Source organism: Bombina bombina, chromosome 2 (assembly GCF_027579735.1).
Source record: "Bombina bombina isolate aBomBom1 chromosome 2, aBomBom1.pri, whole genome shotgun sequence".
Lineage (NCBI taxonomy): Eukaryota > Metazoa > Chordata > Amphibia > Anura > Bombinatoridae > Bombina > Bombina bombina.
The window spans coordinates 794,982,224-795,008,479 of record NC_069500.1 but is presented as its reverse complement, the minus strand read 5'-3'; the positions used below and the strand labels follow the sequence as shown (position 1 = coordinate 795,008,479).

Sequence of the window (26,256 nt, the reverse complement as noted above, 5' to 3'; positions counted from 1 at the left end):
AGAAAAGGCCCCCAGTGAAAAAGGTGTCCAATACAGTGCCTGCCGTTTTTTTTAATACATCCAAGATTAAAAGAACTATTTATAGTTATAATCCACTAAATATACTTATAAAGTAATCGTTTTAGCCCAGAAAAATGTCTACCAGTCTTTAAAGCCCTTGTGAAGCCCTTTATTCTTATACTAAACTAAGAAAATGGCTTACCGGTTCCCATAGGGAAAATGACAGCTTCCAGCATTACCAAGTCTTGTTAGAAATGTGTCATACCTCAAGCAGCAAAGTCTGCCCACTGTTTCCCCCAACTGAAGTTAATTCATCTCAACAGTCCTGTGTGGAAACAGCCATCGATTTTAGTAACGGTTGCTAAAATCATCATCCTCTTACAAACAGAAATCTTCATCTCTTTTCTGTTTCAGAGTAAATAGTACATACCAGCACTATTTTAAAATAACAAACTCTTGATTGAAGAATAAAAACTACATTTAAACACCAAAAAACTCAACCATCTCCGTGGAGATGTTGCCTGTGCAACGGCAAAGAGAATGACTGGGGTAGGCGGAGCCTAGGAGGGATCATGTGACCAGCTTTGCTGGGCTCTTTGCCATTTCCTGTTGGGGAAGAGAATATCCCACAAGTAAGGATGACGCCGTGGACCGGACACACCTATGTTGGAGAAAAGATCTTTAACTCACTTTATGAGTCATTGAATTTGGTGGATGTATGGAGACTCTTAAATCCTAGTAATATGGAGTATACGTGTTGTTCAAAAACACATAATACCTTTTCGAGACTGGATTTGTTTCTTATTTCTGAATTCTTGGTTTCTAGAGTTGAGAAGTGTAACATACATGATTTTGTTTTGTCGGACCATGCCCCGGTGACCTTATTTAAAACAAAGACGAATTTTACCTTTAACTCTTTCTTTTTTCCTACATATTTAAGAGATTCGGTTAAAAGTTCTCACTACTACATGGGAAGAATTTAAGGTATTTAATAGCCATTGTAGAGAGAATATCCAACTATTTTGGGAGACTGCTAAAGTATATCTAAAATCAGAAATCAATACTTATGTTGCAAGATTAAAAAAGGAGAAGGTAAGGAAGGATAAGGATTTGTCTGATAAGGTAAGGGAGGCTTATACATTGTATTTAAAAAATCCTAACAGGGCTAACACAAACAATTATTTCCTTATTAGGAAAGAAAGAGAGATACCTTCCTTATGGGAGAGGCACAGGAACTTCTTTATAAAAATGCTGCTAGATTTTCAAAATTTGGCAACAAGGCTGGCAAATTGATGGCCTCAACATTTAAGAGACAAACTAGGAGGAAACCAGTCGCAGCCTTGAAAATAAAAAATACAATCTATACAGAGCAAGAGGAAATTGCACAGTTATTTCAGAGTTTCTATACTGATCTATTTACATCACAGTGTCCAGACCCAGAGAAAATCACAGAATTCTTGGAGAGCACTGATATTCCTAAGATCTCAGAGCTAGATTGTGAAGCCTTGAATCAACCAATAACTGAAAATGAGATTCAAAAAACAATTAGACCAGGGGGAAAACCCCAGGACCGGATAATTTGCCTCTTGAGTTTTATCAGATGTTACGGGTTGAAATTGGTCCGGTTTTGACGGATCTTTATAATGCCTATTTTAGATCAAGCCTTAAAACATCAGAATTTTAAAAGAGCGAATATTACTCTAATTCCCAAGAATAATAAGGACACTTCAGATATTACCTCATATAGACCAATTTGCCCTGCTTGGTCTTGATTATAAAATTTTAATGAAGATCTTGGCTGATAGATTGAAGCCAATACTTCCTGGGGTAATTCACCAGGACCAGGCGGGATTTATTATGGGTAGGGCTTCAGAGTTTAACATAAGGAAAATTCTTCATGTAATCTGTCATTATGGGGGGGCTGCTCTGCCTGAGGCCTTCCTGCTATCCTTGGATGCAGAGAAGGCCTTCCACAGAGTGGAGTGGCCCTTCTTGCTACAGGTTTTAGGGAAATTTGGGATCACCGGGCAATTTAGGGACTTTGTTGTAAATATCTATTCAGACATTAAAGCCTCCATACTGATCAATAATGGTATTTCAGATGCCTTTACCCTGACAAGAGGAACCCGACAAGGGTGTCCTATGTCTCCCTTACTGTTTGATTTGATAATTGAGCCCCTAGCTATTAGATTAAGAAAATTGCTGACTGATCAGCATAGGAAAAGAGGTATTTAAAACTGCTTTATTTGCGGACGATATTTTGTTATTTAATGCTAATCCAAAAAATCAGATTGATGAGATTGTGAATCTTTTGGATCAGTTCAGTATAGTCTCGGGCTACAAGATCAACCTTGCAAAGTCTAAAATTCTATGGTTAAAACATAACCTGGATGAGTCTCAGCCCTATCAATTTATAAAAACTAAAACTCTTGAGTTATCTGGAATTGACAATCTCTGCTAACATGGTGAATTGGTACGGTTTTGAGAGACACTGGATATAAGATGAAAACTTGGGCTTCACTCCCAGTTTCTTTAACAGGCAAAGTGGCCTTGTTTAAGATTTTTATTGTTCCAAAAATCCTCTACACGTTGAGGATGCTTCCGTTTTTGATCAAGAAGATTGATCTCTGGCGCTTCAATCAAGCATTGAGGTATTATCTTTGGAGTGGGAGGAAAGCAAGAATTAAGCTTGCTAAGCTATACTAACCTTATTGTAAAGGAGGGTTAGCTTTATCAAACTTAGAAAGGTATAATCACGCCTCTATTCTGCACTTCCCGGTGGATTGGCTAAATCAGTCGTTTATATACTCAGATGAGTCTTTAGAAGAACAGGTTTGCTCCCCATTCTCTCTGAACTTTGTTCTATTTGCTTCTAATAGAGAGCTGGGTGGGATTACAGGTAGCCCTCGGTTTACAACGGTTCAATTTACACCGTTTCAGAATAACAACCTTTTTTCCCAGTCATGTGACTGCTATTGAAAAGCATTGAGAAGCAGTGCATTTATTAAAATAGCCAGTAGGTGGAGCTGTCCGCTTGTGTTGCAGCAAAGCCAAGCAAGCTGAAATGAATCAGTTTAACCAGACCTGAGCTATTGAGCAGATTTCAAAAGAACAAGATCTTCCTGTCTATAAATCAGTCCAGATTGAAATGCATAGAAAGAACTGCAGACAAATGCAAGTTAAGTCTGTGTTGTGTGATTATTTTATTAGGTTTATAATGCTGTTTAGCAAATGTTTTTGCTCATTTAACTTAGTTTAATTATATATTCTGTATTGTGTGATTATTTTATTAGGTTTATAATGCTGTTTAGCATTTAAAGTCTTCATTTAAAAGCTTTAAAAATAATGTATTAGGTGTTGCTTATGACAATTTTGAGAGGGACCTGGAACCTAACTCCCTCACTTACCAGTGACTTGCATTATAAACTGGGTTTCAATTTACAACGGTTTCGATTTACAACCATTCCTTCTGGAACCTAACCCCGGCGTAAACTGAGGGCTACCTGTATTTCCGAGCACCCTTTATAAAGAGATATACTATGGATTTGGAGAAATCTATCTAAACATCTGGGACTAGCGCAAAACATTTCTAAATGGTTACCGATAAAGGGAAATGGGCATTTCCCGCTGGGTAATATGTCAGATATATATGAGACATGGACACCATCTAAACCATTGATCGTGAGAGATTTTTATGATTACAAACTTGATAAACTATATACATTCGATAACCTTCAAAAAAAATTCCAGCAATACAAAGAAAACATATTTTTTATTTTCTACAAGTAAGAAGTTATATTCTTAGCTTAACTAAGATATTCCCTCAATTATGGGTAGACCATCCTCTTATTGATGCTAAACTATCGGGGAATAGGTTACTGTCGGTTATTTATGGATTCCTTCTGTCCATAGAAGAAAAGGAGTCAATACAGGAATTAGTTGTGCACTGGACAAAAATAATAGATTTAGAGGAACTAGATAAGGTATTAACGAACAGTCTTAAAACAACTCAAAGACTTTTCTCTGCCTCATATTATAGAGAAACACAATTCAGAGTAGTTCATAGGGATTATCTAACTCCACGCAGAGTAGCTAAATGGAACAAAAGTGTGACCAATGTCTGCCCTAAATGTTCCTTTCAAGATCCCAATCTGGGCCATTTGCTGTGGGACTGTCCCAAGATTAAACAGCTATGGGCAAAAATGGAATACTACCTTTCCATGATAGTTAAAGGGAAGGTACAATTGGAAGGGGATTCTATTCTTTTTTTGGTAGGCCATGATTCTTGGGGGAAAAAAACAACTAATTTTATACTCACGGTAATAATAATTGTTAGGACACTTATTTTTAAAAATTGGATCACCTCCAAAATACCTTCTATTACGGAAGTTAAAAACCTTTTGTTGGATTCAGAGATTAAAGGGACAGTCTACACCAGAATTTTTATTGTTTTAAAAGATAGATAATCCCTTTATTACCCATTTCCCAGTTTTGCATAACCAACACAGTTATAATAATATACTTTTATTTTATTATCTTGTATCTAAGCCTCTGCAAACTGCCCCTTTTTCAGTTCTTTTGACAGACTTGCAGTCTAGCCAATCAGTGCCAGCTCCCAGATTACTTCATGTGCACGAGCACAGTGTTATCTATATGAAATATGTGAACTAACACCCTCTCGTGGTGAAAAACTGTTAAAATGCAATCTGAAAGAGGTGGGCTTCAAGGTCTAAGAAATTAGCATATGAACCTCCTAGGTTAAGCTTTCAACTACGAATACCAAGAGAACAAAGCAAAATTGGTGATAAAAGTAAATTGGAAAATTGTTTAAAATTACATGCTCTATCTGAATCATGAAAGTTTATTTTGGCCTAGACTGTCCCTTTAAGGCAGCTTTTGAGTCTAAGTTAAATGGGGCAAGAGGAAATTGCTTTCTTAAGACCTGGAGGGATTTTGTCTGCTGTCAAAGTGAGGAGGTTGTACTCTATATAGAACAAATTATCAAATTTAAAGCTGACTTGAGGGGGAGAGGATAGGAGAGAGAAATTAGGTAGATCTATTTATGGAGGCGGGGGGAGGGGAGAGGGAGAGAGTCTTTTTTTTTTTTTTTGGGTTGATTGTACACAACTAATCAGACAGGTAGTCTGCACAGAAGAGGGAAAGGGGAAAGAGGGGGACAAAGGATATGAAAAGGATCAATCTTATATTTTTGACCTGGAAGTTTTATCACTTGGAGACATTTTGTCTTATATGTTTTGACGATATTGTTTTGTGTGTATGTTTTCTTTTTTTTTTTTGTACATTAATAAAGAAATAAAAAAGATTAAAAAATGAAGACAGACTACAACCCAGAAGGAATGTCCTCTGAAGAGTTGGAGTTGTCCTCGTCAGCGGATAATCTTTCCAACATATCCATTGGAGTAGATGACCCCTGGGCCGGGCCACAATGCTTCGCTTAGCAGACCGTGGTAATGTACTAATCACCGCAGACACCGCAAAATTGATCCGCAAAATCTGGGGAGCTCCATGTGTAATCGGAGATGAATGTAGGGAACGCACCTCACGGGACAGAGAACCCTCAGAGGTGGGCGGCTCAGTAGTACTAAACATCTTATTCTTTCTAGATGTAGTAATCTTGTCAAGGCATGTGGAACAGAGTTGAGCAGGCGGATCTACCAGAATCTCCTCACAATAAACACAGGTATTAGACTTTGTTAAAGAGGAAAACCCTCCAACGCGTCAGAGTCCTACATAGCTTACGCCATTATTACGGACTAGATATAATATATAAATGGCACCCTTATACTTCCAATGGCTGGGGCACTCATCACCTCCTTAGACCCGGCACAAAGGAAAAAAAACGCTTCATCTCCTGCAACCGTCTGTCAAGAAGAGGAAGTTGAATAGGCCCCACCCGGTCACACGGAGTACCTCGCAGGACCGCCCCTGCACTAGGAAGAAAAAAAAATGTGCCAAATCGGCCGCGTAAAGTAACTCCCAGAAATGAAACCTGTAGTCCACCCATTGCCAGAGCCTCATCTCACACATATCGCAGCAATGACACAACAAATAAAATTATGTACAAACCCCCCCCTGTTCAATAATCCCCGTTCCAGGGATATGAATCCTTGATTCTATAAAGATAAAAGGCGTCACACTGTGGCACTGTCTTCTTGCGTTATGTATATAAAAAATGAAACAATCTTACCAGAATCTATGCCGTAGAACAGGAACACGACCTCTCAAGTGTGACAGTGTAGTAGCATCGCTCCTGACATGGACTTGAGTGCAGGAAGCAGGCAGCAAAACTGGCTGACAGGACTACTTGAAACTCCAGTCCCATTCCGAAGACTACTACCCTCCATAAGAGACTACTCTGAATCTTCCAACACTTCTCTGTCAACCTCCTGTGACGAAAAGCAAAGAATGACTGGGGGATGAGGGGAGTGAGGGAGGTTTTTAAGCCTTTGGCTGGGGTATCTTTGCCTCCTCCTGGTGGCCAGGTTCTTAATTCCCACAAGTAATGAATGAAGCCGTGAACTCTCCTCCACTTTAGATGGAAATTGAGTTTTCATGAGCACGATAATTTGCGCTCCACTCGGTAATACCAGTGCACGCAAATGTGCGCTGGTATTACAAGTTGAGTGCAATACGCACACAAGCTCACGTTCGCACTGCATGGAAGCTTTGTGCCCAGTTTTAACACAGTCCCCATAAACCGTAATGTACCGTTTTTCCCCCCCAACACCCCCACATTCCCTCACTGCAGTTATATTTTTAAAAAAAATAAGGATGCTACAATTTTTTAATTTTAATAAAGGAATTTTGCACTGTATTTTGGGTAAATTGGGGACATTTTTTTCATTAACCAGAGATCTGATCTTGCACAGGAACTCATCCGGGGGTGGAGGGGTCTCCCCCTCTCCCTCCAGGGTAGAATTCATTTACTGAAAATGGTAATTCTGCCAAAAATCTTGTACCCTTTACAAATGCTCCCTTTGTTGCTTCACAACAGGGACATACAGGTTATCTCTTCTACTTTTGCCTCTTTTGTGTGGAATCAAGGGAAGCACAGGATCAATATAACCAAACTTTCTATGCCACTGGAGGCGGGGGGCCTTCGTTTCCCAAACATTCAGTGGTACAATTGGGCAACGCTAACTAAGCTAGTTCTTGGTTGGTTGGCTGGATCTGAATATTTTAGCCACGCTGTGGAGTCGGCCTGTGTAGCACCGTTGAACCTGGCTTATCTCCCGCACTCTACCTTGCCTGCTTTCCCCCGCCACATTTCTCAGAACATACTGTTTAGAGACCCGCTGAGGGCGTGGCATAAGCTATGTCGTTTCTGGAACATAGACCATAAAGTGACCAAATACCTACCTATACAGGGAAATCCTCGGTTTATACCCGGTTTCACCACTCGAGCCTTTCAGAGATGGAAGGCCTCTGGCCTAACCTCTATCACGCATGTCATCAATCCTAGCACGCTTCAGGTTCTCCCCTTTCAAGAGCTAAGAGAAACCTATGCTGTCCCTTCTGACACCATGTTTGCGTATTTTCAGTGTAGGCACTTTGTTAGGGCTCTCATTTCAGATAGCCAGCTCACAAACACAAATTCTAGCATAGATAGATTAATCCGCATAACAAAACAGGGGTCGCACTCCATAACTCGCATATATAACGAAATTACAAATCATTTGGAGCAGTCTGTCCTACAAACAATACATAACAAATGGCAGGAGACCAGAGACATAACGATTACCACACAGGAGATTGCAGCTAGCTTTCAGAGAGTTAGGGCAGCCACTCTCTCAGCTTATTCAAGAGAAGCACACACTAAACTAATTCACCATGCATATATCCTCCCCAAATTAAGACTTAGGTGGGTCCCTCAGGCAATAGACAAATGTAATAAATGTTCCCTTGCATCACCTGACCTCATTCATATGATATGGGACTGTCCCAAACTAAAGAGACTTTGGGGTAAAATCAGGTTTTGGCTTCAGAGAGTACTGCAGGAAGAAATAACTTTAACTCCCTCCAATATAATTTTCCTGACTGATTTGGGGGTTACTCCTCCGCATCAGAGATTTCTACACTCTATGATTTTACTTTCTCGGAAACTAATCATGCAATACTGGGCAAAAGATAGGGCCCCACCCTTCCAAAAACTGATAGGGGCGGTGCACTCTCAGGCTCTGTTGGAACAGGCTGACGTACAGAGAGACCTTGACAAGAGAATCAAATCTTATGTCCACAAATGGGAACCATATCTACTGTATATCTCTCCACAAGCAAGACACAAAATACTCTATCCCTTTCGTAACTCAACGTTTATACTAGAGGAAAACTTGCGGGAGAGGTGGTGCCCCTCTCCTTCTCTGCACCCCCCCCCCCTGCCAATCTGACCACACACATCCTGCTCTGCAGTAGACTATTTCTCCCTTTGACAAAGGTGCCAGGGGGTCCCCCCCCCTCAGAGTGGAAGAATTTGATAGAATTGTTTAGGCCTTGTACTTATTGTTTTTTTGGTTTGTGTTAGATGTTTGATGTTTTATAGAAAATGAAAAAGAACCAGATTCATGTCTCAGTGTGGAGATTAACTTCATGGGTAGGCTCTCTCCCTCTCTTTTGGGGGGAGGGGGGTTGTCAAATTCCCTCTTTGTATCACACGTGTTAAATTTTTCTACATTGTATATTGTTATTTCCATAATGTGACGAGTCTGGATTATAAATAAAGTTTAAAAAAAAAAAAAAAACAGAGATCTGATCTCTTGTTAATGAATTTGAGTGCAAAGTGCTAGGGCGAGAATTAACCAGCCCATTTGTAATGGCTGGATATTTAACGTGCTCCCGTAAAAGGGGCGCACATTTTTAAATTAGCGTTCCACTTGTAATCTAGCCCAAAATAAGTTAATTTCTAATGTTTGTTGCACAAATGATGAACTCAATTTATATACAAATGTGCCAAATATATTCAAATAAAATAATAAATCTAATATAAAATGAATAAAGATGAGTAAAAACAACAGGTATTGAGTTAGTGAATAGTACAAAATGTGGTAATATTATAAAGTATATATTCCCAATGTTCGTCCATGTATATTAAAACTTGAATGTGAATACCTTTAATATGTGTTATCCTGCCAGGCAATCAAATAAGGATACTGGTGATGTAGGAAAAAATTTTATTCCATAAAACAGTGTCATTTATTTGTCTATACCAAATGGATACGGATTGTATTTTAGTTATATACCGCTCCTCTGATTGCTCTGTATTCCAAAGCCACTCCCCTCCTTTTGACCATGTGCAAAGAAAACAATCCCTCAACTCAATTTATGTTAAGCTATCCAAAGCACAAATTACATTAAATAGAATTTAAAGGGACAGTCTAGGCAAAATTAAAAACTTTGAATCAGATAGGGCATGTAATTTAAACAACTTTCCAATTTACTTTTATCATCAAATTTGCTTTGTTTTCTTGGTATTCTTTCTTGAAAGCTAAACCTATGTAGGTTTATATGCTCATTTCTAAGCACTTGAAAGCCACCTCTTATCTCAGTGCACTTTACAAGTTTTTCACAGCTAGACAGCCCTAGTTCATGATTGCCATAACATTGTGCTCACTCCCGTGTTATTTATGAGCCAGCACTGATTGGCCAAAATGCAAGCCTTTCAAAAGAACTGTAATAAGGGGGCAGTTTGCCGAGGCTTAGATACAAGGTAATCACAGAGGTAAAAAGTATATTAATATAACAGTGTTTGTTATGCAAAAGTGGGGCATGGGTAATAAAAGACATTATCTATCTTTTTAAACAATAAACACTCTGGAGAAGACTGTTCCTTTTAAGGGACAGTCAAGTCCAAAAAAAAAAAAAAACTTTCATTTTTCAAATATGGCATGTAATTTTAAACAACTTTCCAATTTACTTTTATCAACAATTTTGCTTTGTTCTCTTGGTATTCTAGTTGAAAGCAAACCTAGGAAGGCACATATGATAATTTCTAAGCCCTTGAAGGCCGCCTCTATTTTATTTACTTTTCACAGCAGGGGAGAGCAAGCTCATGTAGGCCATATAGATAGCATTGTGATCACGCTTGTGGCTAGTGGCAGACACTGCACTAATTGGCTAAAATGCAAGTCAATAGATAACTAAAAGTCATGTGATTAGTGGAGGTCAGAAGATGCTTAGATACAAGTTAGTCACAGAAGTAAAAAGTGTATTAATATAACAGTGTTGGTTTTGCAAAACTGGGGAATGGGTAATAAAGGGATTATCTATCTTTTTAAACAACAAAAAGTCTGGTGTTGACTGTCCCTTTAAGTAACATTTATAAATAACATTGCAAAGTATACATTTGCAAAAATAAACAGTTGATTCCAGCCTTTTATCTGAATTAAATGGATCTTTATTTATGATACTGCATGGGTCCAAAAGCATTAAAAAAATAATAAATAAAATACACTTGTTTGCTTTTGGACCCATGTACTATAGTAAATTATAAATAAAAGGTCCATTTTAATTCAGATAAAAGGCTGAAATCAACTTTTTATTTTTTGTGTACTTGAAATGGCAGCTCTTGTATTCTGTGCCTAAGGGGTTTGTGTGAATGATTTTTTACTAGTAAAAGTATAAAATATGCCCCAAACCAGCTACCTCACAATGTCCGACAGGGGATAAAAAAAATTCCATGGCGAACACAGAGAATTTAAATGCCATGCACTTTATATTGCCAATAACAATGTTAAGAGACTGCAAATATTCTAATGATTTTTATAATATTTTTACTCAACAAAAATGTTGATGATATTTATTGTGTAAACACTTGAAACATGGTATGGTTTTTTTCTTAGTAAAGTTTACATAACAACTAAAATATGCCACATAGCTACTAGAAATATTTAGTCTAAACAATCATCAAGAATAAAAATAGCATCATCTTTAGCTTAAAAAGATTCCTCCAAAATGCATGGATACACTTTGTGAAGGTCGTCTCACTAATACTGTGGTAATCAAAGTGGCAAAACAATCAATACAGAAATCAGAAAAGCAAGAAAGTAAAAAGTTAAAGGGACCGTAACACAAAATTTCTTACCTGAGAGAGTAAGTGAGTGAGTGAGATAGAATACAATTTTAAACAACATTTGCTTCATTATTTAGATAGCCTTTATTGAAGAAATAGCAATGCACATGGGGAGCCAATCACACAAGGCATATATGAGCAGCCACCAATCAGCAGCTACTGAGCCTATTTATATATGCTTTTCACAACAAAGGATATCAAGAGAATGAAGCAAATTAGAGATCAAAGTCAATTTTTGTTTTGCTGCATACTCTATAAATCACAAACGCAAGCGGGGAACTTGCCTAGATGTGCTAATTTTCTATGCAAAAGTTTTTATTGAATATATATATATATATATATATATATATATATATATATATATATATATATATATATATATATATATATATATATATATATATATATATATATAAAAAGTGCACAGCATATGACTTGGCATGCTACAAAGGGGAAACTGACAAAAACTGCACCTATCTGCATAGACACCATAATAAAAATCCCAAAGAAAATAAATACTGTACCCCAGTTGGACATAATTTCATACAGACTGGTCACTCCATTGGAAACCTCACAATAAAAATACTGAAAGGAAAGTTTAAAAGCACCCAGGGAGGAAAATATTTGAAATTAAAATGGTGAAAATTTTCAATACAAACACAGGACTGAATGCAGATTCCAGCTTTTTGTCACATTACCAAATCATAATATAGTAAGTCCCCCAACATCTGTTATTGGCTTGTACACATAAGTACATGCCTGTATATTGTACAATACAACACCCTGCTACTTCTCTCCCTGATCTCATATTATACCTCCTGTCTCCATAGCCCCCCTTCTTTCCAAGACATCAATGACCAATTTCACCATATTGATCAGTATTGCTTCAGACCTGAGGAAGAGAGGAGATTATCTGAAGCTTGTCTTTTACTATATAATGTTAGGAAAATACTGCAATTCTCGTTACTTAAATTATATATACAGTACATACATATATACAGCACTGTGCAAAATTCTTAGGCCACCATTAGATTTTTTTTATCAAAGTTTTAAAAGGGATAGTAAACCCAAATATTTTAGAGCATGCAATTTTAAGCAACTTTCTAATTTACTCCTATTAATTTTTCTTCGTTCTTTTGGTATCTTTATTTGAAAAAGCAGGAATGAAAGCTTTGGAGTCTGCCTATTTTTGGTTCAGTACCCTGGTAAGGGCTTGCTGATTGGTGACTACATTTAGCCATCCAATCAGCAAGCGCAGCCCAGGTTCTGAACCTAAAATGGGCCAGCTCCAAAGCTTTAATTCCTGCTTTTTCAAATAAAAAGATTCCAAGAGAACGAAGAAAAATTGATAATAGGAGTAAATTAGAAAGTTGCTTAAAATTGCATGCTCTATCCGAATAATGAAATATTTTTTGGGGGTTTAGTATCCCTTTAATGACCATCCATTTCTATTTTTCAGTATCTTTATTAGATACAAACAGAAAAACAAAATTATGCTTACCAGATAATTATAAATTTAGGGGGCCGTGGACTATCCTTGTACAGAAGGAAATTAAATTATCTGGTAAGCATAATTTATGTTTTCTTCTTAATACAAGGAGAGTCCACTGCATCATTCCTTACTGTTGGGAGACTTATACTCAAGCTCTAGCGGACACTGAATGAGAACGGGAGGGACAAAAAGAGAGGCGGACCCTAATCTGAGGGCACCACAGCCTGCAAAACTATTCTCCCGAAGGCTGCTTCAGCTGAAACAAAAACAACATCAAACTTGTAAAATTTTGAAAAAAAGTGTGTGAGGACCAGATAGCCGCCTTACAAATCTGATCCATAGAGGCTCGTTCTTAAAGGCCCAAGAGGAAGCCACTGATCTAGTAGAATGAGCTGTAATTCTCTGAGGAGGTCTATGTCCCGCTGTCTCATAAGCTAAGCGGATAAGACTCTGCAACCAAAAAGAAAAGGAAGTCAAAGAGACCTCCTGAACCCTACAATTCCCAGAATATGCCACAAACAAGGAAGAAGTTTGTCTAAAATCCTTAGTTGACGTGGTTGGGCTGTATTTGTGTATTCCGCACAAATATGGCTTGGAATCAATAAAGACTTTACTTTATATGTACAGTAATTATGATGGGAAACTTAAGCTCTTTTTGTTGAGAGTTTTGGAATTTCTTTTAAATCTTAACTATTTCAAATTCGGGGATCATTTCTTTCTCCAAAGACGTGGGAACGCAATGGGTGCTAAGTTCACCCCCGCCTATACAAATCGCTTCATGGGCTGGTGGGAAAGGTCCCACACGTCTTTGGAGACAGGAATCCACACAGGAGCAGGATTCAGTCATATAAAAGATATATTGATGACCTGCTTTTTGTGTGGACTGGAACAGAAGCAGAATCTAAAGAGTTTATAACTTACCTTAATTCTAATGACTTAAACCTCCAATTTACATTCAGTTATGATAAAATCAGGGTTCCGTATCTTGAACTTTATTTAATAGGGAATTCAAATGACCACAAAGTGGAAAAACAACCCTTTATAGAAAGCCAATAATGTCTAACACGATCCTACATGCTAAATCAAGCCACCCCAGACATACAGCTTTTGGGGTGGCTAAAGGTCAGTAAGACTAAAGAGAAATTGCTCTTCAGACATTGACTTTCAGACTGAAGCAAATACACTTAAGAGATAACTCCAGGAGAGAGGCTACCATCCCAAAACAATTAAGAGAACTTATTTTGAGGTGAACATAATGAATAGAACTACTATGCTCCAACAAGATAAGGTATATCCTAAGAGAAACTTTGACAGCTTGAAACCCACTTTCACTACCACTTTTAGTCCTCAATTCAAAGAAATCTGTACTATTGTAGAAAAACACCTTCCTGTGTTGACAGGTGAAGATGGCCTAAAAAGGTTGGTCTCAGAAGGTTGCAACTATGTTTCCAGAAGGGGACGTACTCTGGGTAACATTTTGGCACCTAGCATGTTGAAAAAAAGTCACCACTGGTGGTAGTAGTTGGCTCACGATTAAGGGTCACTTTAGATGCCATTTCTCTGGCTGCATAGCTTGCAGCCACACCAATGTCACCAATAGGTTTCAATCAAAGGTTACCCAGAGAATTTTCCTTTCATCAAGTTGCACTAACTGTAGAACTTCCTATGTAGTCTACTTGGTAGAATGCACTGATTGTAATAAACAATATGTAGGTTGTACCACTCGGGAGGTGAGGTCACGAATCAGAGACCATCTCAATAATATAGATAAAGATATTGATGTCTCTGATTTGGTGCACCACTTTCTCAAAGTACATAATAAAACAGTCAAAACTTTCAAATGGCAGGTGATTGAACATATTATGAATGCCCCCTGGGGAGGAGATAAAACTCTAAAGCTCTTCCATAGGGAGGCCTTTTGGATCTTTACTTAGGTTTTAATGCATCAGGCAATATTATCAATCACTGGAAACTTTAAATAGCGCAATGTGAACTTTATATAGAGTTAATCAATGTATTGTATACTCCTTAGGATATATTCCTGTGACTGGTAACATGGATCAAGTAGGACACAAATTATTTCCCTATAGGGACCAAGAATATAATGAGATTTAAGAACTGCTCGAAATATGCTAAGGTCTATTCCTTTTTCCTCTTTTTGACCAATGCCAGTCCAAAGATATATACAATTCATAACTCATACGAACGCAGTATGATGCCTTTTCTTGTACCTGTTATTACCTAAATCCCGTACTTATAGTACTAAGCACAGCATATCTATCCAACTCTTTTTTAAGTAATAGGTAGCTACATTATCAATTTATGAATACAGCACAGTCCATTGAGAATCAAAAGGGTTTTGCATATAATTTATCCCTTTCTTGAAACAATTTGTGCTTAGTGATGTAGTCAGTACTTTCTTCTCCTATTAAAGTAAATTTATAAGTTCCAATTATAATAATAATAATAATAGCCTAGGGATTACCTGTCAGTTCACTCAGTGGCATTGATTACGCTACTACACTCAGCTGCTAACCCTTATGCAGTCTTGGTTGTTATATAAAAGGGTTAATACCGGATGTTGCATTATGGTCTATGAATAAGGCTTTTTTTTTTACAGCCGAAATGCGCAAGACCGGCAGGAGCTTTGTGTCATAGCGTCTAGCTCATTTTTTACCCCGTACTATATTGTTTTTGTGTGCACCTGAAAATAAAAATACTTTTTCCTTTTTGAAGACGGCTCGCTGGATTTGTTCTCTCTTCATGTTTTGCTAAAATCCTTAGTAGCATGAAGATAAAACTTCGCGGTACGAACTACGTCCAAATTATGAATAAAATGTTCCTTCGAAGGAGGAGGATTAGGACACAAAGAAGGTACCACAATCTCTTGATTGATGTTGCGGTCTGACACAACTTTAGGGAGAAACGCTAACTTAGTACGCAGGACAGCCTTATCCAAATGGAACACCAGATAAGGAGGCTCATATTGCAAGGCAGTCATCTCAGATACTCTGCGCGCCGAAGCAATAGCCAGTAGGAAAAAGAACCTTCCAGGACAACAATTTAATGTCAATTTCATGAATAGGCTCAAAGGTAGACCGTTGCAAAAAACTAAGAACCAGATTCACACTCCAAGGGGGAGTCGAAGATCTGAACACAGGTCTGATCCGAATCAGAGCCTTAACAAAAAGGCTGAACATCTGGAAGCTCAGAGAGCCTCTTGTGCAATAAAACAGACAAGGCCAAAACTTGCCCCCTCAGGGAATTGGCGAAAGACCCTTCTCCAGTCCATCCTGGAGAAACAATAGAATCCTGGCAACCTTAACTTTATGCCAGGGAAATCCACAATCTTCACAACAGAATAAGTAGGTTCTCCGCACCTTATGATAGATGCGACGAGTAACCGGCTTACGAGCTTGAATGAGAGTATCTATAACTCTCTCAGAAAACCCTCTCTTGGCAAGGACTAAGCGTTCAATCTCCACGCAGTCAGCCTCAGAGAATCTAGATTTTGATGAACAAAAAAGGAACTTTTTCCAGCAGATCCCTGGGACAAGGTAACTTCCATGGAGGAGAAGATGACATCCTCAGTAGATCCACGAACCACGTCCTTCACGGCCACGATGGAGCAATTAGTATCACTGACGCCTGCTCCTGCTTGATGCGGGCCACTACCCGAGGAAGGAGTGGTAATGGAGGGAACAGGTAGATTCAAATGAACCTCCAAGGCACTATTAATGCATCTATTAGCTCCCACTGAGGATCCCTGGACCTCGACCCATATCTGGGTAGCTTGGTATTGAGACGAGACGCCATGAGATCTATCTCCGGCGTCCCCCACATATTGCATATCTCCGCAAACACCTCAGGATGGAGAGACCATTCCCTCGGATGAAAAGATTCTCTGCTGACAAAGTCCGCTTCCCAGTTGTCCACACCCGGAATGTGGATCGCTGACAATAAACAGCTGTGGGCCTCTGCCCACTCCAGAATCCGAAATACTTCCCTCATTGCTAGGGAGCTTCTCGTTCCCCCCTGATGGTTGATGTAAGCCACCGAGGTTATATTGGCTGATTGGAATCTGATAAGTTGGGACAAACCCAGAAGAGGCCAAGCCTTCAGAGCATTGTAGATTGCTCGAAGTTCCAGAATGCTGATTGGGAGGGAGAGTTCCTCCTGAGACCACCGGCCCTGTGCCTTGTTGGCACCCCAAACGGCTCCCCATTCTGCGAGACTCACGTCCGTAGTCACAATCTCCCAGGATGGTCTTAGAAAGGATGTCCCTCGGGACAGATGATCTGGACAGAGCCACCAAGAGAGCGGTTCTCTCGACCGGCTGTCCAGAGAAAACTGTTGAGACGGATCTGAATGATCGGCGTTCCACTGTCTCAGCATGTACAGCTGTAACGGTCTGAGACAAAACCTGGCAAAGGGAATTATGTCCATGCTGGACACCATGAGACCAATTACCTCCATACACTGAGTCACAGATGGCCTTAAGGAGGGCAAGACATGCCAAAGTTAGCTTGCACCATCTCTGGTCGGTTAGAAATATCCTCATGGATATTGAATCTATTATAGTACCAAGGAATTCTACCCTGGTGCTTGGAATGGGAGAACCCTTCTCTAAGTTTGTCTTCCATACATGTGATTAAAGAAGTGAGAGAAGAGATACCGAATGGTCCTCCGCTAGACGAAAGGATGGTGCATGAACCAGAATGTCGTCCAAGTAGGGAGCTACTGCTATACCTTGGGTTCTGGCGATGGCCAGGAGAGCCCCTAGAACCTTTGTACAGATTATTGGGGCCATGGCTAGACCAAACGGAAGTGCAATGAACTGGAAATGTTGATCCAGGAACGCAAACCTTAGGAACTGGAAGTGGTCCCTGTGGATTGGAACGTGAAGGTAGGCATCCATCAGATCTATAGTGGTCATGAACTGTCCTTCCTGAACTAGAGGAAGAATGGACCTTATTGTCTCCATCTTGAACGAGGGGACATTTAGAAACTTGTTTAAGCACTTTAGGTCCAGAATTGGGCGGAAAGTTCCCTCCTTCTTTGGGACAACAAACAGGTTTAACTAGTATCCCAAACCTCTTTCCGGGATAGGAACCGAGACAATATCCCCTAAGGATGACAGATCCTGCACGCACCCCAGAAAAGCTTCCCTCTTGTCTGGTTTTAAAGACAGGCTTGCGAGGAGAAATCTGCCCTTGGGTGGATGAGATTTGAAACCTATCTTGTATAGCTGAGCTATGACCTCCAGGACCCACAGACCCTACACATCCCGGGACCAAGCGTCTGAAAACAGCGACAGTCTGCCCCCTACAAGATCTAGCTCTGGATCGGGGGCCGCCCCTTCATGCCGACTTGTTTTCGGCTAGCTTCTTGTTCTGCTTGGCTTTATACCAAGATTGAGCCGGCTTCCAAGTGCTCTTGGTTTGCTCAGGCTTAGGAGGACTGCTGACGTTGGGATTTTAAAGAACGAAAGGAACAAAATTAGATCCTTGTCCCTTAGATTTGTTATTGTTATCCTGCGGTAGGAAGGCACCCTTGCCCCCTGTAACCGTGGAAATAATGGAGTCCAGGCCTAGACCAAATAAAATGTTTCCCTTAAAAGAAAGAGAAAGTATTCTAGACTTAGTCATGTCCACATACCAGGACTTCAGCCAGAGCGCCCGACGTGTCTGCACTAATAAACCAGAGATTTTAGCATTCAGGCGAATAATCTGCATGTTTGCATCACAGATAAAAGAATTAGTAAATTTTCAAAGCCTTAATTCTTTCTTGGATGACATCAAGGGGACCCTCCACCTCGATCAAATCCGCTAAGGAGTCGCACCAGTAGGCCACAGCTCCAGCAACTGAGGCAACATCCGCTGCCAGTTGAAATAAATATTCCGTATGCTGAAATATTTTCCAGAGAAAAAATGTCATCTTCTTATCCATCGGCTCTCTGAAAGACTAACTATCCTCCAGAGGAATAGTAGTACACTAAGCTAACGTGGACAAAGCACCATCCACTTTAGGGACGCAACCCCACAACTCCAACTGATAGCCCAGGACTAATTTTTTTAAAGGCAGACCAAGGGGGAAAAGGAAGATCCAATTCTATCCCATTCGTTCTTAATAATGTTTGCCATCTTTACAGGTACAGGAAGAGTTAGCAGCGCTACCCTGTCCTCGTACACTGTCTAAAATTAGGGATCAAAGGTTCATCAGGCAACTTGGCCTCTGGAACCTCTAATGTCGACAGAACCTCCTTTAGAAGAAAACCTAAGTGTTCAATTTTAAATCTAAAGGCTGGCTCCTCCGCAGCCGGAGGCTTAGAGGTAGCAGACTCCAATCCAGAAAATGTACCCTCTGAAGACTCAGTGTGACCCATCCTGGGATATTTGAAAGGCAGCCAAATCAAGTAAATCACTGGATGTCCTCTGGACTGGAGAGCTATGTTTAACCTTTCGCTTGCGCTTAGCAGGGTGAGGAAAAGCACTAAGGGCCTCAGACACCGTTTATAACTGTGCGGTAAAGTCTGATGGTAAAAGGCTCAGTCCAGATGGAGGATCAGGTGTGCTACGGGAAGCTGCATGTGACAATGGAGATGACTGATGGGTATGCACCTCACGGGACAGCGAGTCCTTAGAGGTGGACGGCTTAGTAGTACTAAAGGGGTTAACCTTCTGACATAATAACCTTGTTGATGCATATGGAACATAGTTGAAAGGGCGGGCACACCAAGGCCACCTCACAATCTAGACAGGTATAACTATTAGTAATAGAGGGAGTACCCTCAAGCATATCAGGATCCTCCATAGCATGCGCTAACAAGAGCAGGATACAAATAAATGAACTTTTTTTTTACTCACAAAAACTGCACCTTTATACCCCCAATGAGGGGGGACTCATCACCTCCTAGACCCAGGCAACCAGAGAAGAAGTGACCTCTCTGACAGCTAACTCGGTCAGGAAAGAGAAAACGAAAGTGTTACCACACCCGGTCACGTGGTGCGCAATGCAGGACTGCCCCTGCTATGAGAAAAAGCGTGCCAAGCTACAAGCTGCGCAGCGTTCAAAGTGAAACTCACCCGTATGTTCCGTTACCGCATAACAGTCTATTAGCCCAAAAATAAATCTCACACATAAAGCAGCATAAAACCAAAGTAACATATTTGATTAATCCCCACTGTTCAATAACCTCTCTCAGGAGATATTAACCCATGATTCTATAAAGATAAAAGGAGTCACACTGTGACCCTGTCTTCAGCAATTTCAAAATAAGTAAAAATTTAAACGATCTTACCAGAATCCGTGCTGTGGAACAGAAACACAGCCTCTCAAGTGTGATAGTCTTGTAGCATCGCTCCTGACATGGACTTGAGTGAAGAAAGCAGACAGTGAAACTCGTCAACACTGTTGCTTAAGAAGCTGTTAGCATGCAGTATGGATGGGTTCGCAGAAAGACTCTAACTTTCGTCAATGCTCTCACTGAGAGGCTGACAAGACTACTTAAAACTCCAGTTCCATAACGAAAGGCATATATCCCTCCTGAAGAACAACTACGAAATCTTCTGACACTTCTCTGGCATCCTCCTGTTACAAAAAGCAAAGAATGACTGGGGGATAGTGGCAGTGGGAAGGGGTATTTAAGCCTTTCACTGAGGTGTCTTTGCCTCCTCCTGGTGGCCAGGTTCAGTATTTCCCAACAGTAAGGAATGATTCTTTGGACTCTTCTTGTATTAAGGAAATACAGTTAATATGTACACAAAATATAAATAAATAAAAAAATATAAAAACAATAAATAAATTCAGAACAAAATGGCTTCTTCGGGCAAAAGTCAGTTTTTTGCGTTACCTCCCTTGGAAACTGATAATGGGAAAATTATACTCCTAAAATAAAAAACAAAGGATGATAGGAAGGCCATAAAATGTCACTTTCCTGTGGTTAAATGGGAAAAAAATAACAGGAACTGAAGGTGATGACAAATCCATAATGATGATGCTAGAAATGTTGTTATTACAGCTTCTTGCTGTGTTTAAAACTAAAGACAGGCGGTCTATAATCACAGTGATCCCTTAATATTGTGGTATACTGTGGAGAATTTAAAATACTGCCTGCCAGCAATACCAAACACACACTGTATGTCTCCTACCTTCTTTTCCAAAACAGCATCTTGTTGAACGCCTTTTAATCAACAATACTAACTCACTTCCAATAGACTGTGCAGCGGATAAGGCTTCTACTTCAGCTGACACTAAAAGGTGGCTTCGGTCTCGGCTCATCCAGAGACTGCTAGCCAGCATGTCTGCCCCCCCGTGACTTCAGAGTACCATGCAATCTTGATTTGTAACTTCTTTGGAAGGTGCTCAGGCAAATGCTGGACTTCTTACAGTCTCTCAAATAAGAGTTTGAGAAACGTCTCATCAGGTTTTGAAAGTTTTGTTGGCCTTCCAGTCCTTTGGTCCTTGACCTATCCTGATTCTTCAAATGTCTTTATAACAGCTTGAATACCACATCTTTAGCATCCAGTTTGTGTGCTGATTTCCCTTTGAGAGTGGCCTTGCTGATGCAAAAGTATAATTTTATGTCTGTCAAATTATGTGATCTTTGACATTTTGAATGGAATGATGTGATTGAAAATGAGTCTAATTAGCAAGCTTCCAATGAATTAAACTCATACCATGTGTTTGTAATGCTCAAGCAGGTCTTGCACAAACCTGGTGTAATAGACCTTTTTCACAGCAGTCATTTTGACATGAAATAGTAGGACAAATACAAGTGTTAGCAATGACAGAGTTCAATTCCATTTAGGTTTACGAGAGTCAGGTTCCTGCTATTGCTCAAGTGTAAGGGGAGGTCACATTAAATGCTTGCCACTTTAGGCTATAGAAGCTGTTTTTTCTGATTTGTTTATGATTTTTTAATACTGCTTACAAATATCCTGTATTTTTTGGTTGAATTCTAATAGAGACTGAGAAATAATTATATATGGTCATCATACTATTGCTAAAACAAATCTAATTTGTGTTCTCGTGTGTATGTATATATGTATATATTTTTTATTATAGCAGTTCAGTATTACCTAGCACTAATTTTGCTAAATGAGCTTTGATAATAAACTCAACAACATTTAATCATTTACAAAAATCCAAAACATTTCTTGTCATATTGATTAATCTGTCTGTAAATCTGTTTCACAACTTGCTGACCTAGGGCTGGAAAAACATGTTAGAAAAGCAGCACTTTTTTTTTTTTTTTTTTAAAAGGGGCATAAAACTTAAAATCTGATTAGAAGAATTCTGAGATGTACACATATCAAAAGTCCGTCTAGTAAAAGTCATCTCATATAATAACCTGTGGTAACTCTCGCTAGAATCATTTTTGAAAGTGATCTATATTGCAAAAATGCCACTAGTCAAATTTTAAAAAAAAAATCCTTCTAGGAAACTGACAGTTAACTACATCTGCTAGTATATTTCAATTGTGTGCTAGCAAAACATATGGTGAAGGTCTCTTATCATACCTTAAATATTTACATACTGTGCTCTCAAAGCAACATTAAAGGAACAGTCTATACATTAGTCATCTTAAAGTCTTACTTTAGATTAAGCTGCAAATATCCTTCTGCACCCTTTCTATATCATGCAGCAGTAACAGTAAAAAAAAAATCAATTTGAAATGGGTGCCAAGCTCTGCCCACTAATGACATCACAATCTAAATTGCTGGGCATAACTACAACAGAATGGTTACTAATAACCATGCTTTTGCTTTCCCTCTCATCAAAGTTGTTCTCTTATTTTAACCCCTTACTATTGCTGGTTGGTCAAGCTCCAAATTTTCATACTGGGTGCCGCCGTATTGGAGCTTAGGTATTCTTGCACTCTGACAGAAGCTGTGCACTTTTACAGATTAGAGATGTTGCTGGCTTCTTGACAGCTAAATTGTGAACTTTAGAATAGTGTGCATGATACAAAAGCGACAGATTTACATTTTTGGAGCAGCTGCATTGCTGGGGTTTTTTTTTTTTTTGAGTGTGCCCTTTTTTAAATGTGTGTAATGTATCTTTTAAAATGTGTATTTAAACTGCAATAATGTAAATCTCAAGCTACGTATTGTGTGTGTTAACCGGAAGTGCGTGATACAGCTGTAAAAAGGCAGACAACTTCACATAACATGAAACATAGTGAGCATTAACCTTCCGTTGCAGTTGTGTCCAGCAATTTCATATAAGCAAATAAACCCCAAAATGCATTCTCATACATTTTATATTCTGCAGCTGGTAAAACAAGTCATTGAAAATACATTAAAAGGGACAGTAAAGTCTAAATTAAACTTTAATGATTCAGATAGACCATGCAACTTTAGACAACTTTCAAATTTACTTCTGTTATAACATTTGCTTTGTTCTCGTGGTATCTTTTATTGAAGAGTAAAACTAGGTAGGCCCATAAGAGCTCAGGAGTGGGCATATGTCTTTAGTACTCTATGGCAGCAGTGTTTTGCAACACTGGGCCTACCTAGTTTTACTCTTCAAAAAAAGATACCATGAGAACAAAGCAAATGTGATAACAGAAGTAAATTGGAAAGTTTTTAAAAATCGCATGCTCTATCGGAATCATTAAAGTTTAATTTTGACTTTACTGTACCTTTAAGGGAAAAACAATTTTACAGTATACTGTCCCTTTAATAAGACTGTTTCAAAGAGAAAGTTGAAAAAGTAACTGCAGACAAGTTAGAGAGATTTTAAAGCAAAAAGCTAGCAGTACAGTAGCTGCAAAAGGAGGCAGTGCCAAGAGAATAATTATTGTGCATTGGCATGGAAGTCGGCCTCTCTTTTGTACAAGGTTGATAAACCAGAGGATTTATCAGTTTAGCAAGGTAGCACTGTAACGTACAGGTTTCTTTAGCAGGTCGCAGCTGTACGCAGGCAGCAAAAGTGCTAATGAACCAGAGAGCTTGAAATAGTCATCTACAAGATGTTATCCATGTTTGTGCATAGCTTGCACAAGATCTTGCCAATGATGGAGTGAAGCTTTCTCAGTATAACGTCACTGTCTGCCTACAGCAGCGGAGATAGCAGACACACACTGAAAAAAATATTCACCTGCCCTACAGCAACATGTAGCCTTCTGTCCACACTGGGGATTGCTTCAGGGTATACAGACATTTTACAAAATGTAAATAGGACAGGTGCTTTAAATGTACACAGTGGCTGCATTGCTCTGTTTTATCCATGTTGCATTTTTATTTATGTCATGCAACACTTAAACTATGTATAAAAACTGCAAACAAAACATAAACACCCCGCTCTGTATTGTGTGTGCTAACCTAAAGTGCATAATACAGCTGTAAAAAGCAGCCAACATCATTGATCTGTTCACTGCTTCTATCACAGGGTACAAGAGTATGTGAGCTGAAAGATGGTGGTGCCCAGTATGCAGTATGATCTTAACCAACTAGCACCTGCAAAGGGGGGGCTGCATATACAGGAGTTAAAAAAGTACTAGTTATTTCCCTTTATTAACAAGTTGCAACAAAGTGTACTTCAGCAGCTACAGAAAGTAAAATACTTTGAACACAGTTAGCACATTCCCTTGATTTTAGGGCAATGCTCTTTACCTGAAATAAAACACACAGACACCTGTATCCCTTACAAATGAATGTATAATAGTGAGAAACCAAAGGAGCTAAAACATGAAAGGTAGATCAAGATAAGAAACAAATGCATCTTGCAGTTTGGGAAAAAAAACAACAGTAAATTGCAGCATATTACAGTAGTTCCTTTTTTATTTTTAATTTGCTGAGGGTTGCTGGCAGTTGTTCATATGTCTTTAGAACCAAACTAGTACTAGTTTGAGTTAGTGATCGTCTTATTGATTTAGATCTGCATATTATTATAACGTTAACTAGTTTCTAATCTGGTGGCAAGGGCAGAATATGCTGTAACACAAGACTGCCTTTAAAGTGGGCGTTTTCTACATTACTAGTGTGCCCGACATGACTACAAATGATATAGTAATACATTGCAGCCAGGTGATTACTTTATGGTATTTCCATACTCTATATTTAAAAAAACAATTGGATATTTAGCAAAAGAGCTACTGCTTGTAAAGAAAGTAATGTGCAGCGGCTACTAGACAGTCAATGTTTACACCCAGGGGCCTGATAACAGCATCCAGACCCAGCCACTTTCCTCTGGAACACGCCGCCAACCTCTCTCACCTTGCCCTTCAGGTCCAGAACATATACGGCGCTGGCAGACATTTTCCCAGCCGCTGATCCACCACAAGCTGTCTCAGTGCCTCAGTACAACCATCTCCGTTAGTTCTCTATAGCGGTCCGCACAGACCGGAAGTGCAGTGACACATGTTCCGGTAGCCGCTGTCATCACAGCTAAAAAAATAATTATCCTCTAGCAAGATGGCGGCATGAACTGACTTTACTCTGCTGATCTCGGTCGGGACACGAAAGAATGTTATATATAGTTAAAAAAACAAGAGAGGATTAAGAGAACACACCGTACACAATACCTATCTTGATAAATATATTCAGTGCGAATCTTTGAATAGTGTATATTTTGCTATTTTTTTGCACAGAACCCCCAATACATTAATGCTCTTTTTTATTTAAAAATGTCATTATGTAAGACCTATAACTATATAGCACTGGTTTATTAGCTACAATATCCTGATACAGACATTTTGCAATAAGGAAAGGAAGTGGGGTGGGGGGTGCTGGTACTTGCCCTACATCCACTAGGAAATAAATGTGAGAAACTGCTAGTCATTCAATCCATACAGCTATATAGACGTGAATTAAAGTGTTAAAACAGTGTCATAAATGCAATAAAAACAAACAAAACTCATATGCAAGATATGATTTGCTTCAAATGTATAATAAAAACAGTATCTAATGTTCATTTAAAGGGCCATGGCACCAACATTTTTTCTTTCATGATTTAGAAAGAGCATGCCATTTTAAACAACTTTCTTATTTACTTCTATTATCCAATTTGTTTTATTCTCTTGATGTTCTTTGCTGTAAAACATATCTATATAGGCTCAGTAGCTGCTGATTGGTGGCTGCACATAGATGCCTCATGCGATTGGCTCACCTATATGCATTGCTATTTCTTCAGCAAAGGATATCTAAAAAAATTAACAAATTAGATAATAGAAGTAAATTGAAATGTTGTTTAAAATTGTATTCTCTACCTGAATCATGAATGAAAATGTTTGGGTTTAGTGTCCCTTTAAGTTCACCTCAATTCTCAGGATGAAAGAGACCCAATAGGGCCAATAAAGAATTATATTAGCAATATTTTTTTTGAGTCTTTCACCCTGAGATACCCTGCTGGAACTGAGAACTAAAACAAGATTGTATATACTTTTGTTATACATTTGAAGCAAGTAAGCAACCCTAAAACATATCCTTTTGGTGCACTGTACTATTTTAATACACATTCTGGTTTTCACGTGAGAAGAACAAATACATTTATTTCTACTAGGTTTGTGCACTACACGGATCAGAAAACAATGAGAACATAAAAGTAAAAAAATCTGTGAGCACTCAGACTCATCATTATTTGTTAATAAAAAGCTCATCCAATGTTAAGATCATTTTCTGTAAGTATAATATTATTCCTACATGCATATGGCATGCATAATAGTTCACAGTCA

General features: G+C 39.0%; 1 protein-coding gene across 1 annotated transcript in view; it reads right to left on the bottom strand.

Moving 5' to 3' along the window:
• Positions 1-24,927, bottom strand: part of AP1M1 (adaptor related protein complex 1 subunit mu 1) — a 202,161-nt gene extending 177,234 nt beyond the window's left edge. Inside the window, exon 1 of the mRNA XM_053702981.1 lies at positions 24,800-24,927. Coding sequence (XP_053558956.1) covers positions 24,800-24,841 — 42 coding nt within the window. The 5' untranslated portion in view covers positions 24,842-24,927. The remainder of the gene's footprint in view (positions 1-24,799) is intronic.
• Between the last annotated feature and the right edge of the window lie 1,329 nt (positions 24,928-26,256).